We start from the raw sequence: 18,794 nt of genomic DNA, 5'->3' as shown, positions 1-18,794 counted from the left end.
TGTAAGATATTACCAAGTTAAGGACTACCTTAATGCATTAAGGTTGAGTTTAACTGCCTGATGGTGGGTGCCACAGCATTTGTATTCTTACATGGCATTATCACCCACAGTGGACAGTGCAGTGAGTGGAAATGATCATAACATCGCGGGGAGAAGGAACATATCTCATGCCCATAAGTTTTCTGAGATCTCTCCCCTCTCACATTATTTTTTAAATAACGATTTGAACTATCGAACTGTAACTAATTAATTAAAAACTAATTAATGACATCCCATTCTGTATTAAAAACACAACACAATCCAGAGCAAATCAAACTACTTTCTACTGTATGACAGGTCCATAAAAAAACAATATATCATGTGCATCAAATAACAGTGCGCATAGAAAACAACAGATAATACAAACTTCCAGTTATGTACATTTCTAAAGACAGCACCATTCAATCAGAACATATTTCCTTTTTGTTCATAGAAACATAAACTGTATAGTAAATAAGTCAAGAAACTGCATCACCTGTGCGGTGTTCTAAAAGCTACTTTTCTGCATAAAATCAACCAATCATTACCAGCTCGGCTAATTTAAAGGGATTGGTTAAGAGTGTTAACGGTCAGTGAGACTACACTCACCTACATCACTGATCATAAAAGCTTAACAAACTTGTTTGGTGCTTGAGATATACATTGCATATGCAAGTTTTACAACAGTCCAAATAATTTGAAAACTTCAAACAAACAGACAAATAAATAAATAAGTAAATAGAAATAATAAATACCAACATAATAGCAAAATAATATCTGCACATCAATATCTGCAGTGGAGAAAAAAAAACATGTAATACCTCTTTAGTAAATTAAAAGTTAAAAACAAGTGTTGATTGTAAAATCAATAATGGCATTATAAAAAAAATAGTAATGAAAAATATAACCATGTGGGCCTAGTGATCACACACACACACACACACACACACATCATTTCATTACAGTATTTAACTTTATAAAACCATTCTACCAAATGTAAAATAAAACTCCAAATCAGAACATGTTTGGGACAGTATAGAAAATGACAAGTAAAACAAAACAAAAAAGAAATGTTTCTTACGTTTACTTTGACTTTTATTTAATTGCAGACAGTTTAATGTTTTGTCTATTGAGCTTTCTGCATTTGTAAATTTTCATATACAGGTGAATCTAAAAATCTTTAAAAAAAAGGTACTTTATTTCAGTAACTGAGTTCAAAATGTGAAACTCATATATATATATATATATATATATATATATATATATATATATATATATATATATATATATATATATATATATATATGTATTACACACAGAGTAATCTATGTAAATGATTTATTTTATTGTTGATGATTATGGATACTAATCATCATATAAATACCAATTGGTACTTTTGGCAGTGTGGGCAGTGTGCCAAGCCCTGCTGGAAAATGAAATCCGCATCTCTATAAAAGTTGTCAGTAGAGGGAAGCATGAAGTGCTTTAAGATTTTGCTTTAAGATCCCACTATTTTTTTGGAATGTATTGCATGGCTGAAATTTAGAAATGGATGCATATTAACAAATTAAGTTTAGTTTCCAGGACTTGAGTTCATAATGTCTGCAATTGAATAAAATAAGCATTTTAATACTGTCCCACATTGTCTTTGGGGTTGTATTATTTCTAAACAGTCAGAATAACACAAAACATGCAGTCCCGTTTCCCTCATAAAAACAGTCTGGGCACAAGTTTAAAAAGAAACATTTAAGCATTTACATTTGAAGCAAAGTTCCAAAAAGATTAAAGTTTATATTTTTATATTTTGAGCTTGTTCAGGACATTCCGACTTTAGTAGCTTTAGTGTAAGTGGGCACAGTTTCCAGTGTAATCTCCAGGCTGTCAATCTCAGAACTCTTCCTGCCCCTCACGAGCACCCGCACTGGCTTATTGGGGTCTGCCAGGTCCCTCTTATAGACTCCCAGCTTAACTCCTGCTTCTGCTTCTGGATCCAGCCCTAGTTCTGCTTCAGGCTCTCCACTGTCCTGTAAAGAGAACTGCACCGTGTTGATGTTGATGGGGCAGCGGCGGGGGTAGTTCCTGAACTGCTCAAAGGGGTCATTGCACCATTCGCAGGAGCAATGGTCCAGCCCCACAGGTGCTAAGTGACCCCGCGACCTCAATGAGCGCATCCCCAGAGCCAGAGCAGGGCGGAAGCTGTCCCACGGCACGCACAGGGTCAGGCAGCCACGCACACAGACCTGCCGCAGCGAGTGCATGTCCTTGCACAGAAGATGCCGGAAGTTGGGCTTGAGCAGAAGGTAGATGAGGGGGTTGTAGATGGTGGAGGATTTAGAGAACATGGCCGGGACAGCAAAGGCAAGCGGTGGAATGACCTCTACATCCCCAAATGCAGCCCATATGGAGACAAGGGCATATGGGCTCCACGCCGTGAAGAAGCCTATACACACCGCCACACTGAGCTAGAGAGAGAGAGAGAGAGAGAGAGAGAGAGAGAGAGAGAAAGAAAGAAAAAGAAAGAATGTATCAATGTGTAAATGTTTTAATCACTACTAAAGAACTGATCATTACAGATTTAACAATACAAATCCTGTCTTACTGACTCACTGATCCATTTAAACACTGTGCTGATGTGTCAGACACACTATTTTGCACACAACATGTCTAATATGTGATTAATATTCATATGAATGATGTACTCAATTAATAACACGAAGGGGAAAAAATAATTCATAGTCCATTTAAACTCACAACATCATTTAATTTTGTCTTTCTCTAGATTTAATGAGCCTAAATAATACAGTTGTGTTGAACACATTAGCTTTGTGCTCAACTGGAAGTGATGGCTCCAGCTATCTGCACAGTAAAGGCTGGAAGTTGATGCTTTGGATTATTCTTCCAAACAGGACCAGTTGTAAACAGATATAACTTTTAACCAATCAGGGCTTTGCAGCCATATCAAATCCGTTCTCCATTATAATGAGAAAAACACAAGAAAAGGAACCTGAATTCAGTCTCTGTTAAGGATGGGCAATGAAGCGAAAATTTATTGAAAACGACATTCAGAACCTCTAGCCGATACCCATCCTTGGTTATTATACTTTTTCTGTTAATGCTTTTTTTTTAATGTAATAATACTACCTACATACACGTGTAGTCAGGTGACCACTGCAACATTAAAGCAACATGGAGAAAAACACAAACATTGAGCGAACTGAGAAATCAAGAAACTTGTTCCAATGAGAAATGATGTCAAGTGTTAAAAAAATAATAATTTTAAATTATAGAGATATAATGTTAAGATTCGGGACTCGTGCTGCCACTATGATCAGGGGATCGTCGGAGAGCACAAGTGGCCTTGCTCTCTCTGGGTGGGTAGATGGAGCTCTCTTCCCTCATCACTCCAGGGGTGATGCCAATCAGCACAAGGTGTCTGTGAGCTGATGTGTCAAAACCAAGTCGCTGCCCTTTTCTCCGAGTGTGCTGTGATGCTACTCAGTAATGCTGTATCAGCAGCAGTTGAAAAAGAAGCGGTGGCTGACTTCATGTGTACTGAAGGAAGCAAGTGCTAGTGTTCACCCTCATGGTGTTGGGGTATCACTAGTGATAGGGGGAGTCCTAATGAGTGGGTTGAGTAATTGGCTGTAAATTGGGTAGAAAATTGGATACAATTTAGAATAAAATAAAATGTTAAGACTTTGTTTTTAAGATTTTGCCAGTTTTTAAATGAAAAAGTGAGACTGAGAGAGACCATTATAGATAAATACTCTGTTTCACATGTGCTATGCCCCAGAAATGTTAAATATTTGCTTCAAGCTTTGTTATGTTACTGACTGCAGAAATATTGGGTGTGTAAGTGATCTCGCCATGCTTGTTGTTTTAAAGCTAAGCAAAGTAAATCACTGTTCAATTAATCATATACTGAATCCTTTAATACTACTTTGCCTTGCTTCACAATAAACAAGCTGCTTGTTTACCAAACAAGATGGTTCCTGCTTCTTATTCTATGTATGTGCGTGTGTGCATGTGCCCACCTTCACTATAATGGTCTGGATGTTGACCATGCGTGTTTGGGAGACGTGCTGCTCCACAGCTCGGCGAGACTCCCTCACTGTGATCAGAATGTGTGTGTAGGAGAAGATGATGATGGTGCAAGGTATTAGGTAGCAGCAGATGAAGAGAACTGTGGTGTAGGAACGGGCAGTAGGATCTTTGTTTGAAAAGCTCCAGTCGATACAGCAGGCTGTCCCATACGGCTCTGGCCCATACTGCCCCCAGTGGACCAGCGGAGAACAGGCAAATACCAGTGCATACGCCCACGCACACACTATAAGCACACGGCCATGTTCATGACCGAACTTGTTACCTGCACAAAAAAAAAAAAACACATTAATTTATACACGTTGAAGACAACTTGAAGACATACACTTATATACACTTATACTATACAAAGCTTTTGGGGCTTTCAGAAATGATAAGCAGATCTGCTTGCTTGTTGTCTTGTTGTTTTTGTTAGTGGTGTCAATTGACTTAAAAATTTAATCCGATAAGTCACAGCAATATTCTGTGATTAAGTGCAATTAATCGCACTTGTTCTTCAAAAGACGCAAGTTTTTATAGTGGATATTTAAATGTAAATAAAAGAAAAAATGTAAAATATGCAAAAATTTATTTTTATGGTGTCAATTATAAAAAAAAAATTTATATACTTGAACGTTTAAAGGAAGACAAAGCCAGTGTGTGGCACTGGAATAAAGAATGCATAATAAACTGGATAAAGGAACTGTTTTTACTTTATTGTAAACATATCAGCTTGATTGTAAGGATTTCTAAATTAGAACTTTAGTTGCTGAATAAAAAAAACAGGAAATGTTTGGTATTGCACACATGCTCACAATGGGGGGTTGGGTGGGGGGGTCAGCATTTAAATTGCCTGTGGGAAATATTTAATAGCCAGTAGTCAATAATGTGTAGTCAAGTCTGTTGTTCTGTACCACAGAGAGCACTGGACAGAGCTTCTTTCTTTTATTTATTTAGTTACGCCTTAAATGTGCTTTAGTGCTGCATTAGTTCATGTATGAACTAATAAATAAGCAAATCTGCTTCATGTGATTCGTGTTTCACCTGCCCCAAAGCTCACTATCTGGGTTCAGCTGGAAGTCTGAACCGAGAACAGCTCCAGAGCGTAACAACTAGACACCATACACCGGTGGATGTCTCCTCTCTCATTGTGTTGTCCATATTGGTGCTTATCAGTCATCATGGGCATGTGTTGGGTGGGGGGGCAGATTACGGCAGACGTTATATGCGTAAAAAATGCGTTACTGATTCCAAATTAATCGCTTGTGTTAACGTTTTAACGTTGACAGCGCTACTTTTCATTCCCACGTCCACCACAAAAGTTAGCTTGCAATGATGTTACTAAAGATGAGAGCACGGCTGAATGACCCTGAAAATTCTAAGTCATTTCCCTGCACGCTAGCGGCACTGGATGTAGTTTATGAGCAGCTTGGATGAATGGTAGTTCCTGCCAGCAGAATTTTATGTCTAATATGCCTTATTTATAAAGTAGACAGCTCACCACAAATTCTGGTGAAAAACAGTAAAATACGAGTGTAACCTAAAGCTTTTCTTTCCTACAGAATGCTGCTGCAATTGTATAAACAGGCCTGAGCATCAGCCTAAACTGATTGTAACAATTAAAGCAGTTTAGTATCAACACTCAGTTTTGAGGAAAATCAGACTCTTTGGTGATGAGGACACTGTTAAAGAAACGATTCGCTTCTGGCTAGTTCTTAGAAGATAATCATGGTTTTCTACTTGGGATACATCAAAGCAAGAGCAGGGAACAACTGTGGGGTTAGCAGAGAAGTGATTAAACACAGGGGTTTAGAAATTGTGTTTTTGTATGCCAAAATATTTGAGCTGAGGCTTCTGAACCTCTGCTCTTGTCACTAACACCATGTCCTAATTAAGAAATCAAGTACCCTACAACTCCTACTGGATGCTTTGAGGAAGCACAGGCACCTCACTGCCAAGATCACAAGTGTCAAACTGGGTTTCCTCCTGCCCACAGCTCTGCAAAAAACAGTGTTTTCCCCTATTCTAATTTATTGAACCCAATAAGGCATTACTAGTTAGTATCACTTAATCATTGTGTAGTGGTAATAAAGTAATAGATTTTATCTAACAAACCATCTAGGGAAAACACTTCTTCCTCAATTCTTCAGAGCCTGGGGAAAATCGATTAAAGAAACATTTTTTTTGTTCATAGATATCTAATTTAATAGTACAAAGCATGTGGTTTAATACCCCAAAGACTGCATGACACATATCATTTGCATATAAATATTTTCTGCTGGGACAGTACCTTCTTGATGCATAGAATCTTGGTTATATGTGTTTAATAGGATTAACAGTAACAGAATAGTAAACTTTAAAGCAGATATACCTAAAGAAAGAAAACAATAAAGGTAATAATAGCCTTGATTCTCTACCACCACACCTGTAAATGTGTCAATGGTAAATGTGACAATCTATGTAATAATTGTAGCCAATTGTCTTAGAGCAGATTGACCAAACAGGCTAAATTATTGATTTAAAAGGCACTAAACCATGAACTATATATTTTTTATTAATAGCTAAAATGTGTTCATTTGAAGTTGCAAAACATACATGTCCTGCTTCATTTTTTTTATAAACCTTTCCTAACCTTTAAAAAATATTTTTATTGAAGTAATTTTCTGCCTCTGCAGTGCCTCATGATGTTGTACTTTGGCATGTAGACATTCAAAATGCAATGCAAATTAGCCAATCAATAATATCCCACCCATAAACCCATACATCACCCAGTACTCCTTCCAAACAACTTTTTAGCGTTTTTAAAATTTTATCTGGGCATGCAGTTTAATGCTCAAAGTTAAATATGGATATGAATATGGATGGAGCCTTCTGTCTGTAATCTGCTTTCATTTTGTCCATATTTTTAAGCATAAGCTTAAAATGCAGTACCAGGAACACATGCTGAATAACAAACTTCAGGAGAACAGAAACTTATGGCAGAATATTTTTCACACAGTTTACAGCTGTTTACACCTCTGCCTTTTTGTTGCCTCATATTTGTTGTTTTTAGACACCTTTGACTCTGGACTGCCTTTAGGTTTAGGTAATGAAATGGATGTACACATGTACATATTATTTTTGTTTTTAAAAAGAGTATGAATGAGCTTTAACAAGCATGATTTATTGCTCATATACTGTATTTACAATTGACTGAAAACAGCAATGTTGATGGCATCTGTTTAGTCCCCACAAAGTCAAGTTCCTTTTAGATGCAAAGCACCTCAGGGACCTGGCTTGTTACTCACTGACTCACACACTCAATCTCCGGTGATACCACACAAAGGGCATGCCAAATACTGCAATAAAAAGTGTTTTCATGAAAATATATTGTTTACTAAACCTATAAAATTGTGCACAACTGTTCTGTTTAATTTAGAAATGTGTTTAGTAAGGTAAAAATAATTTTACCCAGAGTAAAAAAACCTGCGTGTGTGCTTATGTATTTACCATAAAGAGGGTAGCAGACTTTGAGGCAGCAGACAGTACTGAGAATGGTTAGAGTGGTGAGAGAGCAGATGCCAAAGAGCACACCACAGAAGGCATACACTAAACACACCGTCCTCCCATAAAGCCACCTACACACACACACACACACACGCACAAACAAAGAGAAAAATAGAAGGAGTCAAATCAATCAAGCTTTCTAACTTTCTGGATGGTTCATTTAATGAATGAAATATTACACATGAGTGGGTTCAGGATTGTTCATTAGCTTAACCGATGCTATTAGATTAGAGTCAAGGTTCGGCCATTTAAATTCCAAAAGATTCACTGAAAATGGATAGTTGCTGGGTTCATCTCACATGCTGCTCCTATCTCACTGGCAGGTAGTTAAAGCCCTGACGTCTGAGATGAAAGCTAAATTGGCACGCAGGTTGCTGAATGTGTGTGTGGGTGCTTCCGCCTCTCTGTCTCTCTGCTTTTTGAAGCTCGTGCATCACAGAATTATTTTGCTGGAATCATATGCAGCAAGTTAAAAATGTGAACATTTTCATTTCATTTTATTGTGAGAATTCTTTGTATGCAATTAAAAATAGACGCAAGATACTAAGATAGAAGAATGCCACAGAGGTTCTCTAAAGAACCATCAAGTCTTGTTTGGCACTTAAGGGGTCTCTGAGCTTTAACAGACATTTTATAAATGAATGACCTGAATACATCAATCCACCATGACTTAAAGATTAACACTCTGAACGAGCAGTTCCAGGTGAAGGTCTGGGGTATTATAAACCAGAGAACCGCGCAGACATTAAATCTTATTCCTCTAATGCACCAAGTTGAGAGGTGAACCTGTGCCCTTGTGATTATGGATGTGAAGCGTTTTACTGCAGCACTGTACAGCCTCTAACTGTTCAGATCCCTAAGACCTCTGGCTAAACCCTTATTTTCCTTCAATTGTTTAAAACACTGAAACAGACTGCAACAGTATGCGAACACTTTAAAGTGCATCACTCATCTGGAAACCAAATAAGATATGACATTTTGTACTATCATATTTAATTAATAGATTAATTAATTAAGCAAGTACTTAACAAATTGATTTATTCAAAGTGATTTGTATTGTGCACAAAAACATTCTGTGTCTTGTTGAAAATTGAAAATTAAACATTTCTAGTTCCTTAACTTACATCCCTGTGCTGTGATCTGTCTTACAGTTTTCCATTATTATACAAGGTTTAAATATATAGGTCAAAAACTGTTTGTATCTAATATATATGTGTATGGATTTAAGTAGGGGCGTTGCTAGCCGGCGTTGGGGGGGGGGTTATGCTCCTCTAAAATGAGTCCAAGCCTCTCTAAAAGTGAATGCATAAAGATGTCAGTTTTATCAGTTAATAAATAATAAATCAAAATCTAAGAAAGTAGATTATTCAACAGAATCTTAAGAACGAATATTCAGCATTCTCCTCCTCGCCATACAAATGGTATGATCCACTTTCTCTTTCTTGCACACACATGCACTCATTTACTTTACCAGCCATAAGCTATATACCCTGTTTGTACTACTGTTTATATGGGTTCTATTTATACTGTCATTCCATCTCAATCTCCATTAATATTGCACTGTTGTCTTCCGTCTTACTTATGTTTATTGTGTCTTGTTGTTTTGTACATATAGTGTCTCCCACTCTTTTATATTATATATCTTATTTCTCTTTATTTATATTTATATATCTTAATTCACTCCCACCACTACTGCACCTTGTTTTTGTCTCATGTATGTCTATTTGTGTCCCTGCTGTATTGTACACATAGTGTCTCCCATTCTCCTTTATTATATCTACCATCTGTACTTGCTGTAAAATTTGGGAAGGAGAGTAACGTAATTTAAATTCTCTGTATGTCCTGTACATATTAGTATTGACAATAAAACTACTTGACTTGACTTGAATCAAACAGCACTGTTTATGCTGTTATTCTCTGATGCTTTTTAAATTCATTAAGCTTTATTCTGCGGACTGATGATCAGCTACTGTTTAAACTGATTAAACTGCAGTGAAAGAGGTTAGCTGTGGTGCTGCTGGTCAGTCTGTGTGTTGATATTAAGGGCAAGGTGCAAGGCTAGTCGGTGTATCAGCTAATTAATTTAGAATAATAGAAGATAAGATGAGATTGGTGATGTCCCACTCCTGATATGTCCTGTGTGTGCATGTATGTCTGTGTATGTTTGCATGTAGCCAGTCAGACATGGATCTTGGGTGATTTGCTAAACCTTTGGTCCTAAAATCGCTTCTGGACTTAATTGTTAAGGGTTTTATTTCACTCTGCCCTGTAAACCACAAATCTGTAAATAAGTTGCTTTTTTATATAAAACATCATCATTGTTTATCATGTTTTAAAACTCCTTTAAAATTGCAGTAAGGGTTTTTGTGGTGTCCCTGTTTCTAGACTACAGCACAGAATACAGTAATTTAGGGTCTTTATTCTGCTACCTGTGCTGGAAGCTGGAGGTCACAGCGAGGGGGTACAGACTGAGAGTCATGCCCAGATCACTAACAGCCAGGTTAACGATGAAGAACTCAGCCGGCTTCAGCAGATGCTTCCTCCTATGGGACACATAGAGCAGCATGGTGTTCCCGCACAGAGAACACACACCTGAAATAAACACACCAGAGTGAGTTACACATGCTGTAACTAGTCAAATATGCAAAAGTGAGCTATCCAATACTAGTAAAATAAAAATGACAAGCGCCATTAAGTGAGATGTGATCTATAACTGGTGTCTGTAAAAGTGAGTTTTTCAGCAAAAGGATTTGCATCTGCTAAAATTTAAGCTACAAAAGATTAATAAATCTGACTAAATGTGATCTTATCCATAGCTTACCTATCAATAATTAATGAAGGGGACTACAGACAAGCAATTCATCACTAGTTTATTTTGCCAAAACATTAGGCACCTCCGCCAAAAAAGAATAATAGGTATCAAAGGCTAGCAAAATCTGAAAAAAAAAAATCAATTCCATATCTGGTGAAGATTTTAAAATAAACTGTCCGTAACAAAAGAACTCATGAATTATCTATTATTAACAAGTGATGTGTGTCATATAATGACTTATAAAGTTGAAAAGGACAAATTAACTCAGAAAAAGTGGGATTCTATGACTTGGTGAAGTCCAAAGGTGAGCTATCCCTGAATAGTTTAGGCCACTTTACTGTAAATCATTAAACTACTGAAAGTTGTGGGTAGTCACGGATAGCTTACATTTTGACAGAAATCACTTGTGGAAAACTCATAGTATGTAGTTAACTATACATGACCTGAGATCTGCAAATGGGCAAGCTATCAATGATTGGATCACATCAGCCAAATAATTAGATACACATGACTAGTGAAGTCTGCCAAACAAATGAGCTCTGACTAGTTCAGGTCACATCACTGTAAATGCGTAACCTATTGAGAAGAAAGTAATGCTGTTGTTGACAGTAGGAGAGAACTCAATCATTTAATTTCAAGCATTTAATAAAAGAGCTCGAGCCCTGTTTCAACATTGTATCCCTAAAAACAAATCACGATTATAATGATGATTCATTGTCATTATAAAGTTATAAATATATAAATTATACGGAATGCCAAGCCTCTTTATTTTTTCTACCAAATGTACCGAAAACATACGGAGCCGTGGGGTTTATACTGAAGTGTGAACCGAACCATGAATTTTCTTTTCCCATACACCCCTACTAGTCACTGGTTGCTCACTGTATCTATTGTAATTAAATTATTATGGAAATCATGCTAGAGACTAACACAGATATATAGTGAAATTTGCAACAAAAAAAAGGAAATAAATAAAAGGAAAAGTAATCTAGTCATATCTGCCAAAAGGTGATCCAGTTCATTCAAATGAGAAAGTGATTTCTGCTAAATAGTAAGCTAATGAGGTCTGCCAAAACAATCTAGTTTGCCTAAATGTAGACTATCCATAACAACTATACAAAACTATACTACTATACAAAAAGTTACCTAGTGCATTTATTCAAAAAATTGTGCTGCCCATGCCTGTCCAAGTGATAAAAGGGAGAAAAAAGGCTAAAGGCAAATTGGGATTTATTGAGATTCTACCAAACAGAGCTAATAAAGTCTGTTAAAAAGAACAAAATGTTTAGTTAACCATGTTAGAAAAAAAAGAGTCTGAAATCTGTTAAATAATACACTAAACAATTATAAGACACTATTATATACAAAGGATATGGGACCTCAGTTTTGAAGATAAACTTACATGCATTTGGAGCTCAGGTGTAAAAGTGCCAGTAAAGTAGTAGTACGTACAGTAGTTCCACTATATTAATATGTATATCACTATTACTAAATTTTCTGTGGTTTATTTAAAAGAGCAGCTCAATCATCAACACATTAATTCACTGAATTAAATCCTTAATAAGTTAATTAATTCACAAAAACAAAAAATAGAGCTGATTTAGTGAAATACTTGTGGTGCTTAGTGTTTTGCTGTCAATCATGTGCCAATATTCAGAGCTCCAAAACTGTCAGTGCAGAAAAACATGGACTTATTTTTTATGTGAATTTTTATTAGCAAGTTTCTTATCAAGGCACATGTTAATTAAGCCTTAAATTGGTAAATAATAAACATGCATTTTTAGCGGGATGGGTAGGAGTACAGGGACTGCAGGTTGCTTTAGTCTCTGTAGTGGGCTCCGCTCCCAGTTAGCTTCTAATTAATAATCTATGAAGGCTGAGGAGACCCGTGGTGACTCACAGTGAGGGAATTACACAACTGCTACTGTGATTCACATGAAGGAATCTCAAGGCTTAGGAAACAGGAAACAAAAAAACACACACACGGAGTCAAACTGTGTGGAAGCAAAAAAAATATTTCGGGCATTCAACAAACTGAAGGAAAATATTCAAAAAACAATTTCAAAACTTTTAAAGGTCACACATGCAGACAAACAACATGCACTGATATACTGTCCAAAGAACCCTCAGTACAATATAGAACTATATTGTTAAATCAACACTGTTAGTGTTAAATTAACACTGAGAGTGTAAAGTTTTACACTAATAAGTGTTGATTTAACACTAACAGTGTTGATTTAACACTGCCAAATTTCCTGTGTACCCATGTTTTTTCTGCCAGTAAAGATTATAAAGATTATAGACTTATTTATCATCAACTAAATATGTTTCAAGAACTTGATAATCCAAAATTGTCTGGCTTTCAAATAAAAAATGTATAATTAAAATATATATTGTTCATTTGTACAGTGATACAGAATACTGAATGTACATTTTGGCTGGTTAATTGGTACAAATTTGTACTTATTTCAGAGGGAACACACCTGACCCTGTAAAGACCAAGATTATATCTTTGAGGGTAGAATTATGAAGAGTGTACCTTTGAGTACAAAAACGTACTCATATCATACCTCATTGCTACATTTTAGAAATGAGCAAAAAAAAGGTTTATTAATAATTTAGATAAAAATCAAAGGATGACAATATCAGGCTGATACCACCACAGAAGACTGGACTGGATATCAAACAGATAAAATGAAACAATCTGATCCAAGCATGTTACAATCAGTGGCATGTGAAGATCCTGGTTATGTGTTTCTTTCTGTGGGATAGTTTGAGCAAGTTAGTCTACATGCATGAGTTTCCTTCGGGGACTCCGGTCCCTCCCCCGGGGTCCAAAAAAACATGAAGATCAGGTAAACTGGATATTCTAAATTGTTCTGGTTTGTTTGTGAAGTTGTGTACTATGTATGTAAGCTTATGTGTCTTTAAATGTGTGTATTACTGTGTGCACAGATGTGGATTGGCATATATCTCTGTCCTCGGTAAATGCTGTAGCGCCCCATGCAGTCCTCCAGGTGGAGGGTCATTTCCGGTTAAGAGTACGCTGTGTGCTATTGGCTGACGCTTCTCACTGGTGTGTGGATAAGTGCTGAATATGAATGGTTGTGTGTAAAAACGCATAAAGTGTAAAGTGTCTTTGGGTTTCTAGAAAGGCACTATATAAGCTTCACTTCATTTATTTATAACTTTACACCATCAGTCTGGGTTCTGGCTGCCCTGTCCAGTACATTTTAGAGGATTTCCTGCAACTCTGAAAGGGCTTATTAATGAGCTAATTGGTTGAATCAGTAGTGTTGGGGAGCCATAAATTTACAGGGCAGGAGGTGCCAATACTTCATACATACACTTGCAATACCGTTATTGGAAAACTAGGGGCGGCATTGTAAACAAAGGGAGTAATGAGGTGGTAAAAAGCAGACAAGAGAGTGGAAATCGCAAATTAGTGTAATAGGCACAGTCAGCAGTTTCTGCAAAATGAACCTCACACAATTGCCTATCCTCTGCCTCTAACTGCTCTAAAGCTAATAAAAGGACTAAAGCTCGCTTTATAATGAAACATACAGCGGGCAGTGTTCTTTAAGCACTAAGATCTCGATGATATGTTCAAATAAGCACATTGTGCAGTTCATCATGATAAAAATATCATGTTGTGATACTGCCCACCCCCAGACACAACCTCTGTCAGGAGTGATTTGAAATGCTGTGCTGCTACCTCGCTCTAAATCTGAGGGAGTGACACTCTCCTTCAGGCTCTATTAAACCTGTCCATACACAAATGACTCGGCAGATATGATTGATCTATTACCTCTATCACGCCCTGCACATATAACCCCCTGATGCCAGTCTCTAATGGGCCAGGCTGGCACCAAGCAAAACACCACCGGCCTTGCCCTAGTTTGTTATGAGCAGTGACATTAAACTAGAAACAAGAGATACACTGAGGCACTGTAAAAAAGCACTTTCAGCCTTGCTGTTTTGATGCAAAGGTAAAAGTGATCAGAATTGTTATTACTGCAGATAACATGTAGCGTATTTGAAATAGAAAATGTGGAGTTACTGATTAGTCCTATACTAAGTCTGTACTTGTGAGTACACTAGTCCAAACATTTCTCAATACAGAGTGTGTACCAACACTCCTTCCATGCTCATTACTTTCTAAATAAGACTTTTCTGTACTTTACTGTATGCTCTTTTTATATGGCAAAAAAATTAAAATCTATGCATCTCTCTAACTTTAATACATGATAGAGAACATTGTGCATGTGTCTCTTATCGATATTGCATGCCTATTCTATTTTAGATTTAAAACTAAAAAACATTAGCTTTGCAATTAAGAAAGAAGTATGGAAAATGTCTATTATAAAATGTCCCTTTAAAACTTATTCTAAACTTTAATGTTGGGGATGTTTTTATTTTATGTGTTTTTAGCTCCTTTAAAACATTCCTATTGGGCTGGGGTTTGTATTTGCTTGTACTTCAGGCTTTGAGCTTCAGTTCACAGACAGACAGCCTGACATTTTTAAGTAGAATGTGCTGAAACAATCCACACAAATGTTATACTTTGGAGTAACCTGTACACAGGACATTCTTTAATGTGCTTCTGGCTTATTCATATTATCTTTAGCAAGTATTCCTGGAGATGTTTGTTTAATGCGTATTTACTCCTCACTGAGCTCCATTGGCTACCAGTTGCTAATCGTATCAAATTCAAAGCTCTTACAATCGCCTACAAGGTGATGACAGGAGTGCAGCTCCTTCCTACCTGCACTCACCCCTAAAGACTTACGCTACCTCCCGGCCACTGTGCTCCTCCAATGAACGTCGCCTCGCTTTACCAAACATTCACAAAAAGCAATCCAGACTGTTCTCATACAGAGTTCCCCAATGGTGGAACAAACTTCCTTCCACTACCAGATCAGGAGAATCTCTCAATGTCTTTATTTAATTGAAAGGAGGTTGGGGAGCGGTAGCTCTCCAGCCCAGAAGGTTGTAGAATCCAAGTGCAGAGCAGTAGATCTCGAAGCAGGTAAACCCAAGAAAAAAAGGGATAATAATAATAATAAGAAGAATTAATATATAATCGTTAATATATATTAATAGGATATATAATAATATTATATAATAATATTATATATATAATTATTATTATTATTAAACCCCGCTCCACGCGGGGATCGAACTCACGCTGTCGCGGTCGCGGCCCAATGCTCTAACCGCTGAACCAGCGAGCGGATTGGGACGCGGCCGCTTTAATCACTCTTAAGAACCTCCGCCGAAAGGGGCGGAGCAACGAAAACGGGCGGAGAAGGAAAACGGGTGGAAAACAAAAGTGAGAGAGAGGGGGAGAATACGTAAATAAGGCTTGCCTGGAAGCGGCTACCTCTTATGAGACAAGGTTAAGGATTAACTAAACAAAAGGGGCTTCCAACGAAAACAAAACTGAACTGAGGTGCTTATGGATTAAACGCTGCTCCACCAGAGAGTGGAGGAACAGCGCGGGAGAGGGAAGGTAAACAAACCACGCTTCGCAGTGAGAAACACACACAGACACACACACACACAGAGACTCAGACCCGAAGAACAGAGGTAGGGCCTAAGGCGGGACACGTGGAAGGTCGGGTGGACTCTTCTAAGGGCGGGTGGCAGGGCGAGCCGGTATGATACCGGATTGATCCGGCGAAGAACTTTGAATGGCCCCACGTACCGCGGGGCCAGTTTACGTGGGGTACCCCGCAACGGGAGGTCCTTGGCCGATAGCCAGACCTGTTGGCCAACCCTATATGAGGGGGCGGGCCGCCGCCTCCTGTCTGCATGGCGTTTCTGGGTCACCCTGGCAGACAAGAGGGCAGCCCGCGCCTTCCTCCAGGCTCTGTGGCAACGTCTGACCGTCTGGTCGGCCGAGGACACCCCCGTAATAGTCTCCTGTCCGGGGAAAGCAGGCGGAGCATACCCAAACTGGCACTCAAAAGGCAACAGACCCGTGGGCTTGGTTCTGGGGTCCTTACAGCGAGCGCAAACCTCACAAGCGGCCACATGGGAACGCACGTCTCTCTCCATATGAGGCCACCAGAACCGGCGCCGCAGGTACTCTAGCGTACGTGTGGCCCCTGGATGCGCTGTCTGGGGAGAGGCGTGACCCCAGTCGAGTACCCGCCTCCTGAGGGAGGATGGTACGAAGTCTCGGCCTGGGGGGTTGTTCCCCGGGTCAGGATCGGTCTCTTGGGCCCGTCGAACAGCATCCAACAGAGCCCAACGGAGGGGTGCCAGGATCCTGGCCGGGGGAATCACGGTGGCTGGTTCCACTGGAAGAGGGAGGGGCTCCCATTGGTGAGAGAGGGCGTCCGGTTTGACGTTCTTGGACCCAGGACGGTAAGACAAGATGAAGTCAAACCGGGTGAAGAACAACCCCCATCTGGCCTGGCGTGGATTCAGACGTTTGGCCTGCTGGATATAAGCCAGGTTCTTATGGTCTGTCCAGACCAGAAAGGGGTGGTTAGCCCCCTCAAGCCAATGCCTCCACTCTTCCAGGGCAAGCTTGACGGCCAGAAGCTCCCGATCTCCTACGTCGTACCTCTGCTCGGCAGGGGTAAGACGATGAGAGTAGTAGGCGCATGGATGCAGTCTGCCTCCAGGCCCCGATCTCTGGGACAAGACTGCTCCTACGCCCACTTCAGAGGCATCCACCTCCACGACAAACGGAAGTCCCGGATCAGGCAGCTGGAGAACTGGGGCCCTGGTCAACAGGCGCCTGAGGGCGTCAAACGCCTCCTGGGCCTCTGTTGACCAGCTGAACCGCCCGAAGTCTTCCTCGTCAGGGCGGTCAGCGGGGCGGCCACAGAGCTAAAGTTCTTCACGAACCTTCGGAAGAAATTAGCAAAGCCCAGGAAGCGCTGGAACAGGCGCACCGAGGTGGGCTGGGGCCAGCTCTCCACTGCCTTGATCTTGGTGGGATACATGCACAGTGTGTTGTGCGACACAACAAACCCCAAAAAGGAGATGGTCTGCGCATGGAACTGGGACTTCTCAAGCTTGACGTAGAGGTGGTTCTCCAGGAGCAGCTGAAGCACCCGTCGGACGTGGCTGACGTGTTCGTGAACAGACCGGCTATATATGAGTATATCTTCTAGGTAGACGAACACGTAGCGGTCCAAGGCTTCCCGAAGAACCTCATTTATGTACCCCTGGAAGACGGCCGGGGCGTTCATCAACCCGAACGGCATGACCAGGTATTCATAGTGCCCGGACGGAGTGATGAACGCCGTCTTCCACTCGTCACCCGCCCTGACCCTGACCAGGTTGTAGGCACTGCGCAGGTCCAGCTTGGTGAAGATTGTGGCCTGCTGCAGTGCCTCAAAGGCGGATGACATGAGGGGCAAGGGGTAGCAGTTCTTCACAGTGATCTTGTTGAGGCCTCTGTAGTCAATACAGGGCCTCAACCCACCGTCTTTTTTGCCCACAAAAAAGAAACCGGCGCCGGCCGGGGAGGTAGATGGCCGGATAAAAGCTAAGGCTAGGGCCTCCTGGATGTAGCCCTCCATTGCTCGCCGTTCAGGGCCTGAGAGGGAGAACAGCCTCCCCCTGGGGGGGCTAGTCCCAGGGAGAAGGTCAATAGTAATGTCGCAGGGGTGGTGGGGGGGCAGTACCTGGGCTTGCCTTTTGCTGGAGACCTCCCGAAGGTCTCGATATTCCCTGGGTACTTGAGAGTGATAAGGGCCTTCGGGGTCGAGGTCCACACCTTTAGAGGCTCTGGGGGACCGAAGACAGGAAGCTTGACAGGCTGGCCCCCACCGTATGACCGAACGCGTCAGCCAGTCAATGTGGGGGTTGTGCCGCTGGAGCCAGGGAAACCCCAACACCAGCTGCAAGTCGGGAGCATTTATGATGTACAGTGCAATTTGCTCTGAATGAGCCCCGACTCGCAGCGTGAGGGGCCGTGTTTGGTGGGAAACCACCCCTGGCTCCAGGGACCGCCCATCAATGGCTGCTATGGGTAGGGGTTCATGTAGGCGGACCAGGGGCAAACCAAGCTCTCTGGCCCTGGCTGCGTCCATGAAATTCCCTGCCGCTCCAGAGTCTAGGAAGGCTGGTAGACGAACCTCCACAGACCCCCACACTAGCGTTGTGTTCAGGTACACCCCTTGGGTTCGAGGGGGCCCTGGTCGATCTGTTAGGGGCCCCTCTTCCCCTAACAGATGCTGACTTTTGGCTGCCAAGTCAGGACAGGTAACGCGCTGATACCCCACAAGCCCACATTAGATGCAACGCCCCTCCCTCATGCAGGCCTCGCGTTCTTGCCTTGGCAGCCGGGTGTGCCCTAACTGAACAGGTCGGACCC

The 18,794-nt window shown here is 40.5% G+C and overlaps 1 protein-coding gene across 1 annotated transcript in view; it reads right to left on the bottom strand.

Moving 5' to 3' along the window:
• Window positions 1-1,374: 1,374 nt before the first annotated feature.
• opn7a (opsin 7, group member a) overlaps window positions 1,375-18,794 on the bottom strand; it is a 36,195-nt gene continuing 18,775 nt past the window's right edge. Inside the window, exons 3-6 of the mRNA XM_022664256.2 lie at window positions 10,074-10,236; window positions 7,588-7,715; window positions 4,053-4,384; window positions 1,375-2,480 (exon numbers count right to left, since the gene is read on the bottom strand). Coding sequence (XP_022519977.2) covers window positions 1,833-2,480; window positions 4,053-4,384; window positions 7,588-7,715; window positions 10,074-10,236 — 1,271 coding nt within the window. The 3' untranslated portion in view covers window positions 1,375-1,832. The remainder of the gene's footprint in view (window positions 2,481-4,052; window positions 4,385-7,587; window positions 7,716-10,073; window positions 10,237-18,794) is intronic.

The sequence above is a fragment of the Astyanax mexicanus genome, chromosome 1 (genome assembly GCF_023375975.1).
Source record: "Astyanax mexicanus isolate ESR-SI-001 chromosome 1, AstMex3_surface, whole genome shotgun sequence".
NCBI classification, from domain to species: Eukaryota; Metazoa; Chordata; class Actinopteri; order Characiformes; family Acestrorhamphidae; genus Astyanax; species Astyanax mexicanus.
This window is presented reverse-complemented; position numbering and strand designations above follow the sequence as displayed.